At 47.1% G+C, this 16,461-nt stretch overlaps 1 protein-coding gene across 48 annotated transcripts in view; it reads left to right on the top strand.

The window, feature by feature from the left end:
* Tcf7l2 (transcription factor 7 like 2) overlaps positions 1–16,461 on the top strand; it is a 193,476-nt gene that overhangs the window by 152,636 nt on the left and 24,379 nt on the right. For all 48 annotated transcript variants that reach the window (XM_052762448.1, XM_052762450.1, XM_052762452.1 and 45 more), the window contains one exon: positions 15,819–15,951. In XM_052762448.1, the coding sequence (XP_052618408.1) occupies positions 15,819–15,951 (133 nt within the window). The remainder of the gene's footprint in view (positions 1–15,818; positions 15,952–16,461) is intronic.

Here is a 16,461-nt window from a genome sequence, read left to right as displayed (position 1 = left end):
TGTTCAGAACAAGTCTTAACCTCCAGTCCTGTTCCTTCATTATAGCCTGGCTCCATGTGCGTTCAGACTATGGGATTCTTTAAAGAACCGTACCCCCCCCCCCCCCACACACACACACACGCACACATTTTGTCTCAGTTTTCCCCACTTAGGAAGGTGGTACATTTTGATGATCCATTCTAAAGGCTTGTCAGACATAAAGAAACCGGTAGATAAAGCCGTGGTAAATTGAAAGAGGGAAGAGGAGAAGTTGGGGCAAAGTGGCATGTTTGTATGTGTGTTTGGTAGTTCTCTTTGTTTTTGGCAATTTTGCTTGGGTCCTTTTAATGGGATAAGCACAAACAATTGTGGAGTATGTGGTAGAGATGACATTGGTAGCCACTGCAGGAGTGGGGGATGCCAGGATGCTTTTTTTTTGGTGAAAGGGAACGCTGTAAAGACACAGAGTTCAAAGATGTGAATCATAAGAAAGTAAAACCTTTTTAAAAAATTGTGCAGTAAGAACTTTGGCATCTGATGTTCAGCACAGGCCTCCCAGCATCGAAGGTCAGATTCACACCCTTTTCGAACAAAACTCTAATTTAGAATGTTCATCTAAGGGTTGATAATGGCATTAGAAGGCCAGTGGGGTGGTCAGTGGGTGTTGAAGATTAGCTCTGTGGCCAGGGTGGCTTTACCTAGACCCCCGCGATTCACTGGGTAGATTAACCATCACATCTGTCATTTTATCCCTTTTACCACATTTAAAAAAGAAAAAGGGGGGTGGAAATATCGTCTCGAAGACAATTTATGTGGAGCAAACCAGTGAGGCACACTCCGCCTAAAACGCTAAGAAATTGCTACATATGTGTCTGTCTATATGTATAATTTCTTTATGCACCATGTCAGTCCGCATGGCAGAGAGACATAGGTGTTGAAATGATTTGGGTGAATTCAAATAAGTTGGTTATACCAGGTAAGTTACAAGTTTTTACCCTTAATTCCTTTTAATCAGTCTTTTGCCTGCTTGTAGAGAAAGTGTTGTGTGGTCGTGATCTCCTGAGCTGTTTGCTGTTGAGCTGACTGTACATTTCATTAAGTTGCTGTTAGTTATTTCTGATAAAACTTTCATTACCACTGTGCGTGTGTACCCCAAATTAGGCAGACTTGGCTCCTAAGGAGCACGGAGCGAACTGTTTGTAATGGCGTTTCTGGATGCGTTGTGGGTACCAGGGGCTTTCTCTGACTTGGGTTGTTTCCTGGGTGCTGGCGGTGAAAAGATGTCACTGTGAAAGGGAACTGCAGAGTTTCTGCAAATGTAATGGTTCATCCTGAATAAAGTGAGAGAGACAGGGCTCGGAATCTGGGGAATAAGGGGCGAAGGAGCCGCGCTGATGAAGGTGTCTCTTGTCAGATTTGTGTAGAATTATTTACTGTGCTGTCTTTCCTGAGCCGCCACAGTAAAAGTGAAGACATGGAAAATTATCCCAGATGGGACGAACTGCTCATTCTCTGTTCTTTTTTTTTTAAAAAGGAAAAGATTTCGAGGGGAAAAGTCGTCTTTTTCTTTAGAACAGAGTGAATAAACTCTGGACAGCTGTCGAGAAAGATATGCCGTCTGCATTTTTTTTTTTTAAATTTAGCTTCCACCATAACTAAATAGCTTGAATGGTACATCTTTTCTCTTTTTCCCCTTCATACATAATGATCTCTACTTCATTAAAAGCGTATTAATCTGGTTCCCAGTCTCTTGGGAGACACCTTAAGATGATGATATTGTGGGTTTTTTCCCCCCGAATTGTTTAAAAAAAAAAATTCTAGCAGATTTGGTCCCTGTCAGTCAGAAATAATTGTGTTCTTAATCTTGTCCCTGATGGGTGACTTGGAGTTCAGCAACGGACCGGCTCCAATGACAAATACAGTATTAATATTCATTAACTGCTTTGACAATGCTAATTTTGATGCAGTAGTAAAGGGCCTTCCAAAGTTAGCGGCCAAAGCATCAGAGCTGCGCAAGGTGGCAAGATAATTTGTGCTGGTTTGCTGAGCTGAAGGCTTTTAAAGTCTATAGCAAAAAGCTAGGTACCACAAACAAAAAAGAGAAAGGGGGAAAAGTTCTGAAGCATTGGAAGGCAGGGCTGCGGAAATAATACGATCACAGTCCGCTAAAAAATTTGACACCTCTGATGCAGTTTCTTTGAGTGAAATTTCTACAAAGTTGCAACAAAAAAAGCATAGCATGGTAAGTCAGCACATTCTTGATTTTGTTTAATCTTTTTGATCTTTTCAATTATCGCTATTTGAAGATCAATAGTCATTTTTTCCTACTATGCTTAGAAGATGCGCAGCCGTGGTTTAATATGTGTTAAGACCATTTGCTTTAAAGAAACACATCCACAAGTTTTGGTAGTTTTTTTTTTTTTTCTTTCTTTCTTTTTTAAAGTTAGTCATGAAAACTGTTATACAGTGTATCCTTGTGAATTCTCTTACAGAGGAGTGTTTTTAATAATCTATTTTGGTTTTTGTATTCCCTCCACCACAAAAAGTAGAATTCAGCGAGTTAATTAAGATCTGAATGTTGTCAAGAATTTTATAGCATTCTTTCAGGTGGGGGGACCTTGGGAGTGAAGTGGTACTCCAACTTTATCTAAATTCAGCTAGCTTCCTCCCCTTCCTTTTCTGAATGGCATCAGATAGCTATTAAAGCTTAATTTCGCCGGAGATCTGCAGAGCGTTACTTTCACTAACTTAGGTGAACTCGCTCGGATTATTGAAATTGCTTTTATGCTTGCCAAGTCGGCAAACAAAATATCAGGCTTTGTTCTTTTGATTGAATGCTGGGTTGGGGGGAAAAAGAGAAGAGTGAAAAAGCCCGGCCTTTTTTTTTTTTTTTTTATAACGCCCCCTCCCTCTTCTGGGGGTGGATTGTTGTGGAACCGGGGGAGATCCCGGTTATTGTGCGCTTCTCCGTGAATGGAACTGAGCCTGAGCATCCCTCGCCGCACGGCTGCTGCGGGCTGCTCCTGGGAGCTGCCGGCGCTGCGCGGGCTGCAGGGCGGGTGCTGCCCTCCAGCGGGCCCGGGCCATCCGTGCGGCCATCCGTGCGGCAGCATGCCCGCGAGCCGGTGGTGGCAAGGACAGCGCGGCGACCCCTAGATGGTAAGCGATGTGCCCCAAGTGCCCAGCCTTGCATGCTCTGTGCCCAGACCAGGCCATACCCGCTGTCACTGCGCAGTAACTTTAAGATTGGTGCACTTTGACTGGTAAGGTCCAGATGGATGGAGTCGATTTATTTTAGTCTCTTTAAAAACAGCGACAAAGGTTAAAGAAAGAAAAGACGAAGGAGAGAGAAGGAAGGAAGGAAGGAAGGAAGGAAGGAAGGAAGGAAGGAAGGAAGGAAGGAAGGGTACCTTTTCATTTCACACTATTATTGTTCAATTTGGAAGTATCTGCACTTAGAAGGTATCCATTCCCTTCACTCACCAAGTTAAAGCGACAGCCTCCACCCCCCTCAGCCCCCTCCTTCCCCGTGTAAGTATTCTCATAAAGTGCATCTACTTCCACCTTTTCATGTATCAATATGCAGGGTTTGGAGTAATAGACAGCACATCTTTCCTATAGATGAATGTTTCCTAATGTCTGTTTAATCCTCTAAAGTTAGTTTCCTGTCCTTGTAATTTCCCTGTTCTGGCATCTTAAACCTCTTTATTTAAAACAACAAAACAAACTTTGCCTGGAGACGGGGATGGTGGGATGTGAATGGACAGTCTCTGGACAATCCTGCTTCACTTCTCCACGGGATGTTACATAAATGCCATGCTAAAATGGACTGTTCTCTGCTTTTAGTTTGACAGAGTTTTTTAAATTAATTAATTTATTTATTTATCCCACCCCCCCCTTGCTAATTCACCCCAACTTTGCAGCAGGCTTTACCCTTCTGATTTTTTTTAATGGAATGTTCTAAGCAGGGGTGTGTATTTGACAAGTCAAGGTGCTTTAGGGATGAGTTCTGGACAGTGCCACGGAGCACCAAATCACCCTGAAGGAGTTTCTTGGGAGTTCTCAGTCTGAAGAGAATTGAGAGACCCATTTTCTGGTTAAGGGGGAAGAAACTGGAATCGGGTTGGCTCTTTTCGCGTTTCCTTTTCTCTTGTCCTTGGAAAAATCCGGGAAGTAAATTCCTAGCCCAAGTTCCCGTGGTGTTTGCTGCACTTTTGAAGTGGTCGTTGCTGGGTGATCAGAGCCTGTCCATCAGCAGATAGAGAACTTGCAGTTTACTTAAGAAATTGCGAGAGCCACAAAGGCCGCGGCCGGGAGTGTGGTGGTCTCGGTGAATAGGGGAGGGAAGGTAATTAGGGACTGTGCGGCCGGGGCTTTCTACTTGTCAAACTGCAAGCTCTTTGCTTTTGTTGCCGCCATGTAAAGGGGAATGGCAGGGTTTTGTTTTGGTGTTAAGGGCCTTCAAGATTGCTGCTCCACACTTAGGCAGGAAGGCTAGATAGTCCAGGAAGAGGCCACAGAGTAGGATTTAAAAAACAAAAAACAAAAAAACCCCAAGAGAATAGAAAATGAAGAAATCCTACTTTTTTGTTAGCCTTAAGCCCTTCCAGCCCTTGTTTTGGTTGATTCCTTTGGGGGGGGGGGGGGCGGCGGTAAGGGGGGATTAACTTGCTCCTGTGTATTAACAGATTGCTTAAAGACCTACAGTCCTGTGGCCTTGGAGATAAACAGCTGGCCAGTCGGGCAGTCCGTGCAATGAAGGGAAACCATCTCCTTCATTAAAGTCAGGTGTCCTGAGTCCAGAAAACCAAATCTCGGCCACTAGTCATGCTAACCCAAGATGGTTTCCTGCCTGCTTGCAGACTAGAGCTGTGTTTGCTTTTGAAGAGCATGAGATAATTCTGGAGTTCAGTCGTTAGACATTCCGCTGTGTGACTGTGACTCAGCACCACCCTGGGCAGCCAACCTCCCCACTCTCTCCCACCCACCCCACCCCCCATATGCAAAGGGGACCATTTTAGGCCTGTTCTATCTGAAAGTCTCAACTCAAATTAGGTTAAGCTCGCACTAATGTCCCCGACCTCAGATCCTTTGAAAGCCCCAGGAAAAGTAAGTCAGGTGCTCCCCTTTCCTTTTGCTTCTGCTTGCCCTGTCTCTCTTCCCTCTTCCTGGGAGAAAGCTGCATGCCCATCTGCTAGCCAGAGGTCTGGCTTGCAATGCCACTGGTGCCGGGCCTCCTCTTTCTCCTGCCTGCCAGGAGGTCATCTGAAAATCCGGTGGCCGCATACTCTGGGAAGGAAGAGAGGATGGGGACAAGTGGCAGGCAAGGCCTCACAAGGTGTCACTTTTGTGTCACCGTGACAAGAAAGTATACTTTCTTCCTCCCTCCCCCTCTCCCTCTGCAGCCCTCTCCCTAAGAAATTTATTTTGAGGGATTTGACAATCTAGCAGATAAAGTGCCTGCCTACTGCGTTGGTTGATCATTTTCCCTCATGGCTGACCGGAATTCCTTTGCTACTCTTAGCTCTGTCCCTGCCGCCCAAGGTGAGGGAGGGGGACTTCTCTTAGGTGTCCTGAGCTGGTTGGGGAGAATGGGCCTTCCCCTCCTTCCTTCATGGATCCTGGAGGAGTAAAGGTTAGGAAGTAGAGGGATGCTCACATTAAAAAAAAATGAAGTTGCAGCCAGCTGAATTAGATAACTAAGTGTTTTTAAAATTGTTTAAGCGTTTTTGTTTCAGGGAGGGTGTTGGGGGAAGGACCCGCAAAGCAGTCATCTGCAGAACAAGTGAGTGTGTAGAAGGCATTCTCGGGCTTTTAAGATGCAGTTTTTCAGCTCTTTAAGTGAGCTGTATAAAGGGAGGGGGGGCTAGGAGGAAAAAGAAAAGTGAGAGAAGCTGGGAGGGAGGAAGAAAAACACCGGTCCAGTCCCGTCTTGAAGGTACAGAGAAAGTTGTTGTTGTTGTTTTTTTTCCTTTTTCTTTTCTTTCTCGAGTGGAGAGAGGGCAGGACAGAGCTGTTATGTACCCCAGGGATGCAGTGTTAGTGGGAATGGAGGATCTGAGTGGGAAGGGAGGAGCAGTGGCCCCCGGGGTCTCTCTCTTGCAGCAGTTGGGCGCATGGCACCTCAATTTGAATTGCTGGGTGAGTAGTGTGTGTGTGTGTGTGTGTGTGTGTGTGTGTGTGTGTGTGTGTGTGTGTGTGTGTGTGGTGTCCACACTCATGGTCTTGACCATGAGACCAGTGCTTCCTTTTCTTCTTTAAAAGACTTAAAACAAAAACCCTTAGACAATGGGAAGTGGGACAGAACAAGAATGAGTGGTCAGCACAGGCTGTGCCCTATCCCTGTGGAATTTTGCAGCATCCTTTTGGGGGAGAGGAGAAAGGGTTAAAAGAAGATGGGGAGGAGAGAAAGTCTGACTTTCATCCCAGTTCTTACAGCTGATAGCAAGTGAACTGTAGCTGCACCCACCACAGAGGACTGCTACCATAGGCAGAGAGAGGAAGGAAAGCGGCCTGCCCCCTGCGGGGACCATGCCTTCCCAGGCACGGGGCTACTGCTCAGGGAGTGTTACGGTTTCATTTTTAACCATAACTTTCTGTTGCTCTGTCTTTGGTTGTTTTAGATGATGGCCTCTCCAGGCCCTGGTGTTGTTGCTGGTGGTGTTTGTATTTTCCAAATTTAATAAAAGATTGTTTTGGAAAGCTGGTGGTGGAGCCAGTGACAGCTCCTGTTGGCGATGAGAGCAAGATCTTCTGCAGCGTGGATCCAGGGTCTCGGATGCTCTGTGATCCACTCCAGCTGTGCGCTCACGTTTTGTCATAAGCAATGAGGATTTTTTTTGAACCTGCAGGCGATTCTTTCATTATCTCTATAATTACTACAATTATTTTTGTTGGCAAGTGGCAATAATAAAAATACTTGAGTGACTGACCAGGTCAGACTGAAAAAAATTTTTCTTCTGAGAGAAATAAAGCATTATATAGACTATGAGAATTTCTGTTAAAAAATAAAAAACCATTGATTGTTGTATTAAAGGCCAACTTGGTAAATGGTTGCTGAAGCGGAGCACAAAGCAATAACACATGTAAGCCTTCTTTCTGCCGCTTCCCAGTTCAGCCTAGTTGCGAAAATAGTCAAGAATTGCAGGGACGGGGTGCTGGATGATACTGTGTGAGTAGTCTTATACATTTCCCACCCAGGTGGCAAGATTCCTGAGGCACCTCTGTCCCTTGTTTGTGCAAATAACTTAGAACTTTGGTGTACTGTGGCTCAGGAGGGTTAACTTCGTGCTGAGAGAGGGACTTGCCTTTCGGAGGCAGATTCTCAACTCTTATGATCAGACATTATAACCGTTGCGTTGTCTTAGCAGGCTGCTCTACCAGCATTTTCTCGAAGCAGCCGAGATGGCAGCCTTGCCTTCCCAGGGAAAGCTCCCTTGGTGCTTTGGAGTTGGTGGGGAGCCAGACTGAGCTGTGTTCTGGAATTCTTTCTATAATACTGTGGGACGTGGTGGAATCTTGTTAGACTATCCATTGGCATGCATACTGTTACCCACATTGGAGGACTCGAAATGTGAACATTGCTCATCCCCACAGACTCCCCCCAAACCATCCTATAATCACGGGAGCAGACACCCCGATTGCTTCTGCTTGGTCCATAATGACTCCGAGTTATTTCCATGGGTTCATTTCTTCAATCTACATGCCCTTAAAAAGAAAGGATGCTGAAGTCTGAGACATTAGCAGGGAAAACGGAGCAGCCAACACCCCCATTTGTCTTCCTTCTTTATGTATGCGCAGACTCTTCCTGAATCCCCAAGTCTGGGTTTGTGTTTGCTGGGCCACATGATGAGGTCTTCCTCCTCAAGACTTCCCCTCCTGCAGTTTTCCAGGGAGAAAATGTCCTTCTTTCTGAGGGAAACAACTGCTTCTTGAGCTCTATGGAGCAAACATGATTTTTTAAACACAGACCTAAATTCCTAAGTTAGGCCCTGGTGTGGGAGCTGTACGCAGCGAAAGGCATTTTCAGGCAGCTGTCCCTTGTAAGTAAACTCAGAAGGTGGCATCAGGTTTTGTTCCTTACTTTCCTAAACTTCTCAGGATATAACACCGATTATGCACTTAAAATTTACTCTCAATCAAAATGGGTGATTTCCTTTCTGTTGTATTTAGGGACCCCAGGTCTTGGGATTCTTATGTTCGGGGATGGTGGCCTGGAAGTCGTTACTGTGTTTTAAAGTTGTTTCACATCGGAGCATTTGGAGGACTTCGCTTGGAATAGGTTAGATTTATTCCTGGCTCTTCTAGAAACAGCTGTATCCTCTTACCCAGTTCCCAAACATTCTCCACACACCCAGACGCCCAGCAAGATTGATTATGCTAACGCTAATCATTTAATACCCAAGTAGTGGAGAAATATTTGGTGGGAGGGTGGAGGTCACAAATTCCTGGGGAATTACTTAGGGGCGAAGTGGCTGCTCCTTTAGCTCTGAGACCTGTGGAGGACTAAAGCAGTCCACAGACCCTGCTAAGAAGGGATGGTGCTGGAGAGAGGCAGGCAGGAGGGAGACCCTGGAAACCTAGCCTGGACCAGTGGGCCAAAGCTTACGTGTGCAAATGTTTTAAGGGTTAGCTGGAGGAGGCACCAAGATGTTTTCTTTTTTATTGGAAAATAAATGAGAATGAATGGCAATAAATTATGTTTAATGAACTTAACTGGGAGGGATTGTTCAAGAGCCTGGGAAAGCACAGCTTGGCTGGGTGGACCTGCGTGCAGTTTGCACAAAGCTGAACACCTGGAGCACAGCTCTATTTTCTAGGTTTGAACCTTCCTTGGCTTGTGTACCCCAACACTACTGCTCCCCATCTCCTTTTCAGGTATTACCAAAAAGGTCACCAGAAACTGCTGAATTTGACTCTCCAGGCTCTCAGCTATTGAGACTGGCTGTCTGTTTGGTGTGTTAGCAGTTGGGTGGTTATGGAATAGGAAGGCCCCCCTCTCGTCCAACAAAGGCAAGGTCTGAGGATGGTTTGAGCTAGCGCTGTGCATGTGCACCTGTGTGAGACTCTCAAGGAAGCAGACTGCACATCGGCCCTCTCTCTGCCTTTTCTGCCCAGTCATTTCCTTGTAAGGAGAATGTTAATGCCTATGAATCCATGAGAAACTATGAGTCGGCAGAATTTTATAGACAGCAGGGGAATCTTCATGGTTCCTCTTCTTGCTGTCTAAATGGACTTGAGATAGAGAGAGACAGAGACAGAGACATGGATGGTTTACAGAGCAAATAAGCGACACCAGCTATCACCTGAGCTCTCAGTATGGAAGATGAGACTTTGCCTCCTGGTGGGTAGGTACTTGGCACAGCACTGGCCAGACATCCAGGCTGTGCATGGTCGATGCTGCTGGCCATTTGTCTTCCTCACCTCACGGGCAGATCTCTTTCCACTCTGTTTTTCCTTGTAAAACTCAAACTTAAAGAACCCTTCCTTGCCTCTTTCATCCATTGCTTTCGATAGTGGTGCGGTAGCCATCAATAGTCACCTTGTACACAACCACGATGCACGATTAGCCAGGGGCAAAGCCCCTCAACCGAAAAGAACAACACGCAGCTTGTGGTCACAGTGCTGGGTCGTCCTGGCTGGGCTTCTCCTGGCTGAGGGGGAGATGCGAAATGTTCTGAAGAAGCCTGTTTAGAGTGAAGAAGGCCAAGCTTTCCATGTTAGTTAGATATGAGAGGTTCGAAGGATGCAAGATGCTGGCCTGCTGAGTTGGGCTGAGGCAGCAGGCGCGTTTCCCGGGAACCTTTCTTACAGCAGTACATCTTACATAGGGTGTTGCTTGCTGTCTGATGTGCCAGTTGTTGGGGCAGCCGAGTCGCACTGGCTCACTGTCCTACCACCTTCTAGTGCAAGGCCTGAGAAAAACAGGATTAGCACAACTGCCAAAGAGTGTTGGTGACTAGGAATAGCAACTTCTCCTTCGGCTCACCCCAGCCCCTCCTCCTCACCAGCACTCTGTGTTGCCACTGATGAGGCGTGTATGAAGGCTTATCTGGTCTCTATTAGGCTCAACACAGCCAGTGTAGACAGAAAAATGGGTGGCTACACTAATGAACCCCGTTTGCACGTAAGCCTGGAGTGCCTTGAGGCAGATGGGTCGTGTGGAACCACTGCACACCTCCGGTATCCACACTGAGCAGTGGAAAAGGCTGGCAGTGCTCCTGGGTTGTTTGTTTTGTTACGCTGGGCTGGGCTCCTTGAAGGCGCTTTCTGGCCCCATTTTCCTCCTGCAGCAAGAAGGGGCCATGGGGACTATTGAAGAGGAGGCTCCATGTGTTCCCACTGTCTTTGATTAATAGGTTGCAGAAGTGAATGATGAGCTCCCAGGCCCTTTACGCTTACTCCCAGTTCTAGGAGGTTGAGGGGTTAGGGTTAGAGGGTGGTTGGTTGAGGAATCCAGAGGGTCCCGATTTCTGAGCAGGGTTTGGAGGGTTGTATGGGTGCCTGGCAATGGTCAAAATGCTGAACACTAAACCTGAGGGGTCTTGAGAGGTCAAAGGTCATCCACAGAGTCACTCCCCCACTGTAGCTGGATGAATACTCCCGTGGGTGGAAAGGCTTTGTGTGTTCTGAGGGCCATTGAAGAATCTTTTCTACATGATTTAACTATGCAGTGTTCACACCCATGGCGTTTAATGAACGAGGGAGAGCCTTGCCTGGAGGGCTGTGAGTCTGTCCAGGTAGCAAGCATACAGCACCAGTGACTGGAAGTCAGCTGAAGAGATCTGGGTTCCTTTCTATGCACAGTGTTTGCCTCCTTTAATGAGTTCAGGGTTTTAGATAGTTTGTCTATTCCCTGGTTTCTTGTAAGCCCAGAACTAGCCACACACAGCTTTGTCACCAGAACTCTGTCGGGGCCTCGTTGTATTTGGGAAGCAGAGGCAGCCTATCCAAAGCCCTGGTTGTTCCCACCTCCACTAACCGGCCCCATGCTGGAAAAGCCCCTTTGAATGAAGCCAGTGCAAAGGCTTGCTTGGTGAGGTCAGGGGGCCTGGAGCACTCCCGACTACATTTGGTGACTGATTTCCTCTTGGTCCGGAAGCATCTGTGTCTAGGGAAGGTTGACATAGGCTGATCTCACAGGCTGCCTCTCACTCCGTCAAAATGGCAGTTACTGCCCCCCCCCCCCCCCCCCCCCCCGTAGTTCCAGTCTACAGGCATTTCTGAAGTAGCTGTGCATTAGAATGGTGGAGGAATTGTGGGTGCCACAAGGTTTGGAAACACCATTCTACCTAGGTGTGTAAGAAATACATGTTCACCTACAGTGTGGGACAAATAACAGAGGCCAGTTCGTACGTGTGCTGTGTGGCTGCACTGAATGAATGTGACTCCTGCTCAGTGGTGTACATCTGTGCCCTAAGAAGCCGGGGCAGCTCTGAGCTGCTTTGGGATGGTGACAGGGCTTTGGTATAGCCATTGGTTGGTTCCTTTCTTGCTCTGGGACCGCAAGACAAGTTACTTAAAATGGCTCCATGGGTGAGTTTCTGGTAGTAGTGTGCCAGAATGTGTCAACAGCTTTGAAATTACGTAGAGTATCTTACGGATACTTGGGTTCTATTTATTGGGATTTTTTGGTGTCACAGACATGCATAGCTTTGTCATGTTCTGAAGGGGTTAGAAACTGGTAATAGGCTCTTCACTGAATCATCCCTGACTGTAAATACCATGACCTTGAACATTAGTTAGCTGCCATAGACTTTTGTAACCTAGGTTCTTTTACAGATATACCGCAGTAAAGCAGCTACCTAAAGGACAGTGGGGTTTATGGTACAGTTGGTTGCCTTAAAATTTGGACTCTTATCTATGAAAAAACGTAAGGGTTGGTGTAGAAATATCGTCGTAGCAGGCAGTTTAATCCCCCTTCCCTCCCAGTTCTGACTGCTGCTTTAATTTAGTCCCCATGATGCACTTCTGGAAGCTTGACTGACTCTCCCCAGTGAAATGACTGTTCTCTCAATCCTAGAGTGAACACAGGCCTTGAAGGTCTCCTGAAGGAGTTGAGAGCTGCTCAGAGAAGGGAGGGAATGCCCTGACTGTCTGAATACCTGTCTCGCTTATGCCAGCCCACTTTACAGGTTCTCATCTTGATGCTAGAGGACCTGTTTATCTCCAAGTGTTTTGTTTGCTTGTTTGTTTGTATTTGTTTTGTTATGTTTTTTATTGTGAGATCCTCCGTGACAGTCTCATCATTGGCACAGTAAAGTGATTTTTTTCCCCATGAGCTATTTGAATATATTTGTCAAATACCGCATTTTTAAGAAGGGTGTGTGATTGGGGTAGGGTGGTCGAAGATCATCTGTGCTCCTATATCTAGGTGATGATTTCCTTCCCATGCAACAAAGGGCATGTTCTGAAGCTGTCTGAAGATACTAGCCTAGTGGTTACCCAGTGTCATTATATTGTCTAGATTGCATTTTGCCAAGTCCCTTTGTATTTATTATGTGCGCCTGCCTCTGTGTAGGGCACTATGAGTCCATGATCTTATTCAATCTTCATAACCCTGCAGGACACACATAGTACTTACCTGGAGGCAGAAATGAAGGAGACTGAGGGAGTGGAGGGAAGGAAGAGGCTAGGGACGGGAGACACCACTCGGCCAGGCCAGTGAAACAGAATCTCCATCCCGGTCCTCCTGAAATTCACAGTTCTCATGCTCAGTCTCTGAGAAGCCAGCATAAAAACCATCTTACAGATACTGCTGTGACTGAGATGGCGTCTGCAAGAGCTTTGGACTGAGTGTGAGGACCATCCAGCATACATCTCTCATCCTGAGTAGACAGCACTGGTGGAGCCCAGTCCTTCCAGAAACCAGGTCCTATGGTTGATTGGCTCTGTCGTGTTCTATCACATGTACTTCAGTTTGGTGACTGTCACGTGATCTTTGAGATGGCACCTACTTGCTATAACAGGCCAGACATTGCAGGACTTAAAGTTCCCAGAAGGCATAGCCCTTGTCTCTCAGGATAAGTATAGTGTGGGCCAGGAGAGGTGTGCACTCCACCCCAGGGGTGGGAAGATTGCGATGTGGAGAGATCGGACCTTGGGATCCAAGGCTAGAGAGACACAGGTGTTTACAAGAAGAAAACCCTTTTTTGTAAAGGATCCAGGTATTGGCAGGTTGTGTGGGGCAGCAGATAGGCCCTGACTTCTGCATATTTGATCCTGGTGTTCTTCCTCACTTGAGAACAGGCCAGCCTGGATAGACAGTTGGTCATGCAGTTTCTGAGGACCTGGTGGCTACATAGTCAAGGTCATGGCCTACTAAGACTCCCATTCCACTCCTAAAGTCAGGTAGTGCCTAAAGCTTCCATTTGTCTTCCACTCTCTCCACCTCCGTCTCTCCAACACTGCTGGAGGGTGTTGTCTGTGCAGAAGAAAAGAACTGCCTGGGCTCTCGAATGATAGCGGAGCACTGGCAGCAGTCACTGCGCTCATCCTCGTTCAAGTTGTCTGGAGAACTAAGGCCCTCACCTGTCTTACTGTTACCAAATGCTCTTGTCTTCTTTCCTGTACCCAGAGAGAAGGAAGGTTCCCTCACGCTCCCCGTTAGTCCTGCCTGGAAGATCCCTTGGGATTGGTGACAGGACCACAGTGTCTCCTGCCAACTCCTTGCTAACCATGACAATGATAATGAAGCACCACAGTTAATAAATGTGCCATGTGTTAGGTCTTCTGTGCAAGCCTTCCCCGTGTGTTCTCTGAGAACAAGGGCTTGATTCAGGAGCAGAAGCCACACTTTGGCCTCTAGGCTGTGTGGCTCTTGAGCCTCCTGGGTCTTCTCAGCCATGGCCTTGCACCAGGGTTGCCTAACTCACGGAGATGGTGGCTGCTGGTTTACCTGCCCACTTCCAGCACCGTCTACCTCCATGGTGACTGTCACACCTGCCACTGCCCCCAGCAGTTCCCAAGCAGGGCCAGTCTTAGGACTCCTGGGCCATCCCTCTGTGTGGGATATGTGGCCCATCTTGAGAGCATCTGCTTCCTTTCACATCACCAGGGTTTAATCTTTCCGACTCAGTTTGAAAACTTCTGGAAGGTAGTCTTGGTCATTTGCCTTTTCCCCAGGCAGTTCTCACCCCATCCCTGTCTGTCTTTCTTCGGGAACTGACCCCTATTCCTCCTCAATCATTCTTGACAGAAGACTTTCCTAGGAGTCTTCTCTTAAAGGACCCTTAGTGCGCCTCCATGAGGGGTGGCCCCAGGCTTGGGCACAGCGACCCTTTGCTTCCATACACCCAGCCTTGGCCACCATCCTGGTTGTTGACTCTGGGGCCACCCCTTTCAAACGTTTGGTAACTTTCACCTTAGTCATTTCATTTGCAAATGGTAGCTAGGTTCCCTGAGCAACTTTTTCTCTGGAAGAGTTATGATTTTACAGGAAGCTGTGAAGCAAATGACTAGAGATGCTCTATTGGGATCGGCTAGGAAGACCATGTTTTTCTTTCCTAACATGCCATGGGAAAGTAGCGCTTCTTGATGATGCCTTTGCCATCCTTAACTGTGGTAGGAAGCCACTCTTCCTGTGTTTTATGCCTTTCTCATCTATTTAAACAGCCAGAAAGGGGGCCAAGAGGAAACTCACGGGAAGGGAGCTAGCTGCTCAGTGGTTCCTGAACTCAGGAGGCGCTGGTGGGCAGTGCAGGAACCTGCCTTTTTTCTTTTAATGCAATTCCTCTTCCTTGATGTTAATGCAACTTGTGCCCTTCCTAGAAGTAATAAAAGGAAATGAAGACACGTTCTGAAATGAAACTTGACTCTAATCCATTCATCATCTAATACTAGCCTCTTTATCTTCTCTGGTACCTAATCTGGTTAAATGTCCCTGTTGTAGGATTTTAGTGAAAATCCCCTATTGGGAATAGGGTTTTTTGCAATTGGATTACTCTCAGTAAATGGCCCAGTAGTTCGCTTGTTTCAGCTTAATTTTTTTTTTCCTTTGTGATCTTGCTAGGCTGAGTTATAGCCCAGCATAGAGGGGGAGGGGCCAGAGCAAGGGGCGGAGAGAGGTGAGTGCTTGGGAAAGCCTGGGGACATGGCAGTGAGGAATATTTGAGATGCCTTTATTTTCTTTGTTTTCTGCTTCTCTTTAACCATCTACCCTGCCCCAGTACAACAAACACTTGTACTTTATTGGTTAGAACTGCCCATTTCTCAAATGCATACTGTTTATTAGCCCAATTCATCATCATCCAGTTAATTTATTAGCGGTCCCTGATGACTTCCTAGTGAATCAGGGCTGCGGTAATCTGCATAAAATATGCAGGTGCTGGCTGGGCCAGAGCTTCTGGTAAAGTTACAGTCTGCCATCCTGGCTGAGTGTGAAGGGTGGCAGCTTGCTGTGTAAGAGCCTGTGGAATTAGGGGTTGGTAGGGAGGCTGCACAGCCAGGCTCCAGCCTTGCCTGTGAGGCCAGCCTGCCTCCTAGAGGTCCTTGGGGTAGGAGATTCCACCCCACTATGTGCATAGCCCTACTAAGCGTTAAGAGAGTAAAGCTTCACCTTTGACTCATCTGCTGATGGGAGAAGTGCAAGACCTTAGGTTCCAGTGGTGATGGATGGTGGAGTAGGGGTGCTCATAGGTGAACCTGAAGCGGGCCAGTGTGCAGAGCAAACTGTCTCCTACTTTTAAATGGATTAGGGAGATGGGGGTGGGCACAGTTGTGGGCATCTTATAAAGTGAAGCCAGGAGGGTGTTGTAGGGGACACATGCACTTGCTCTGAAGTTGGGGCTGTGGCAGCCCAGCTCACCATGTCTTCCTCTGTTCTCCCTCCCCCCCCACAGTCGAACAAAGTGCCGGTGGTGCAGCATCCCCACCATGTCCACCCACTCACGCCTCTCATCACCTACAGCAATGAACACTTCACCCCGGGAAATCCACCTCCACACTTACCAGCCGATGTAGACCCCAAAACAGGTAAGTTGGGGAACTCTACAAGTCTCTGTCAGGAGCCTGGAGTTGGCATGATGAATGGAATGGGAGCGGTGTGGAGGGGTCCTCAAGTTCTCACCTGGGAGCTGAAAAGGAAGCTGTTAGGGGGTCCAGAGCTTGGTGTGTGTTGGGGGCAGTTTCTCCTTCCTCTTTGGAGAGATCCACTTACAGGGGTAAGATTTATGTCAAGGCTTTTGGAGAGGGCTGCTTGGGGAACCTGGTTCTGAATACCTCTCTAAATAAACTAAGTAGTAATAGGATTAGAGGTGTCTCCTGGGCTCTTTGAGCTTCCTGAGACCAGCATCATGGTTTTGAAGGGACCCAGTCACTTAAGAGTGACTTGTTGGTGTATCCTTTAGGGACCACACCACCAAGGGTCTCATAGTCCTCGTAGATTTCTCTGCACTTTCCTCTTCCATTCCAATATCTTGGACGTTTTTTTGTTGAACCCATTTTACAGATGTAGAAACTGAAGCCTCGGAAGGTTTCTTCTTT

Source organism: Peromyscus californicus, unplaced genomic scaffold, assembly GCF_007827085.1.
Source record: "Peromyscus californicus insignis strain IS unplaced genomic scaffold, ASM782708v3 Scaffold_4__1_contigs__length_199733344, whole genome shotgun sequence".
Lineage (NCBI taxonomy): Eukaryota > Metazoa > Chordata > Mammalia > Rodentia > Cricetidae > Peromyscus > Peromyscus californicus.
Note: the sequence above shows the minus strand (reverse complement) of the source record. Positions and strands in the feature narration are given on the sequence as shown.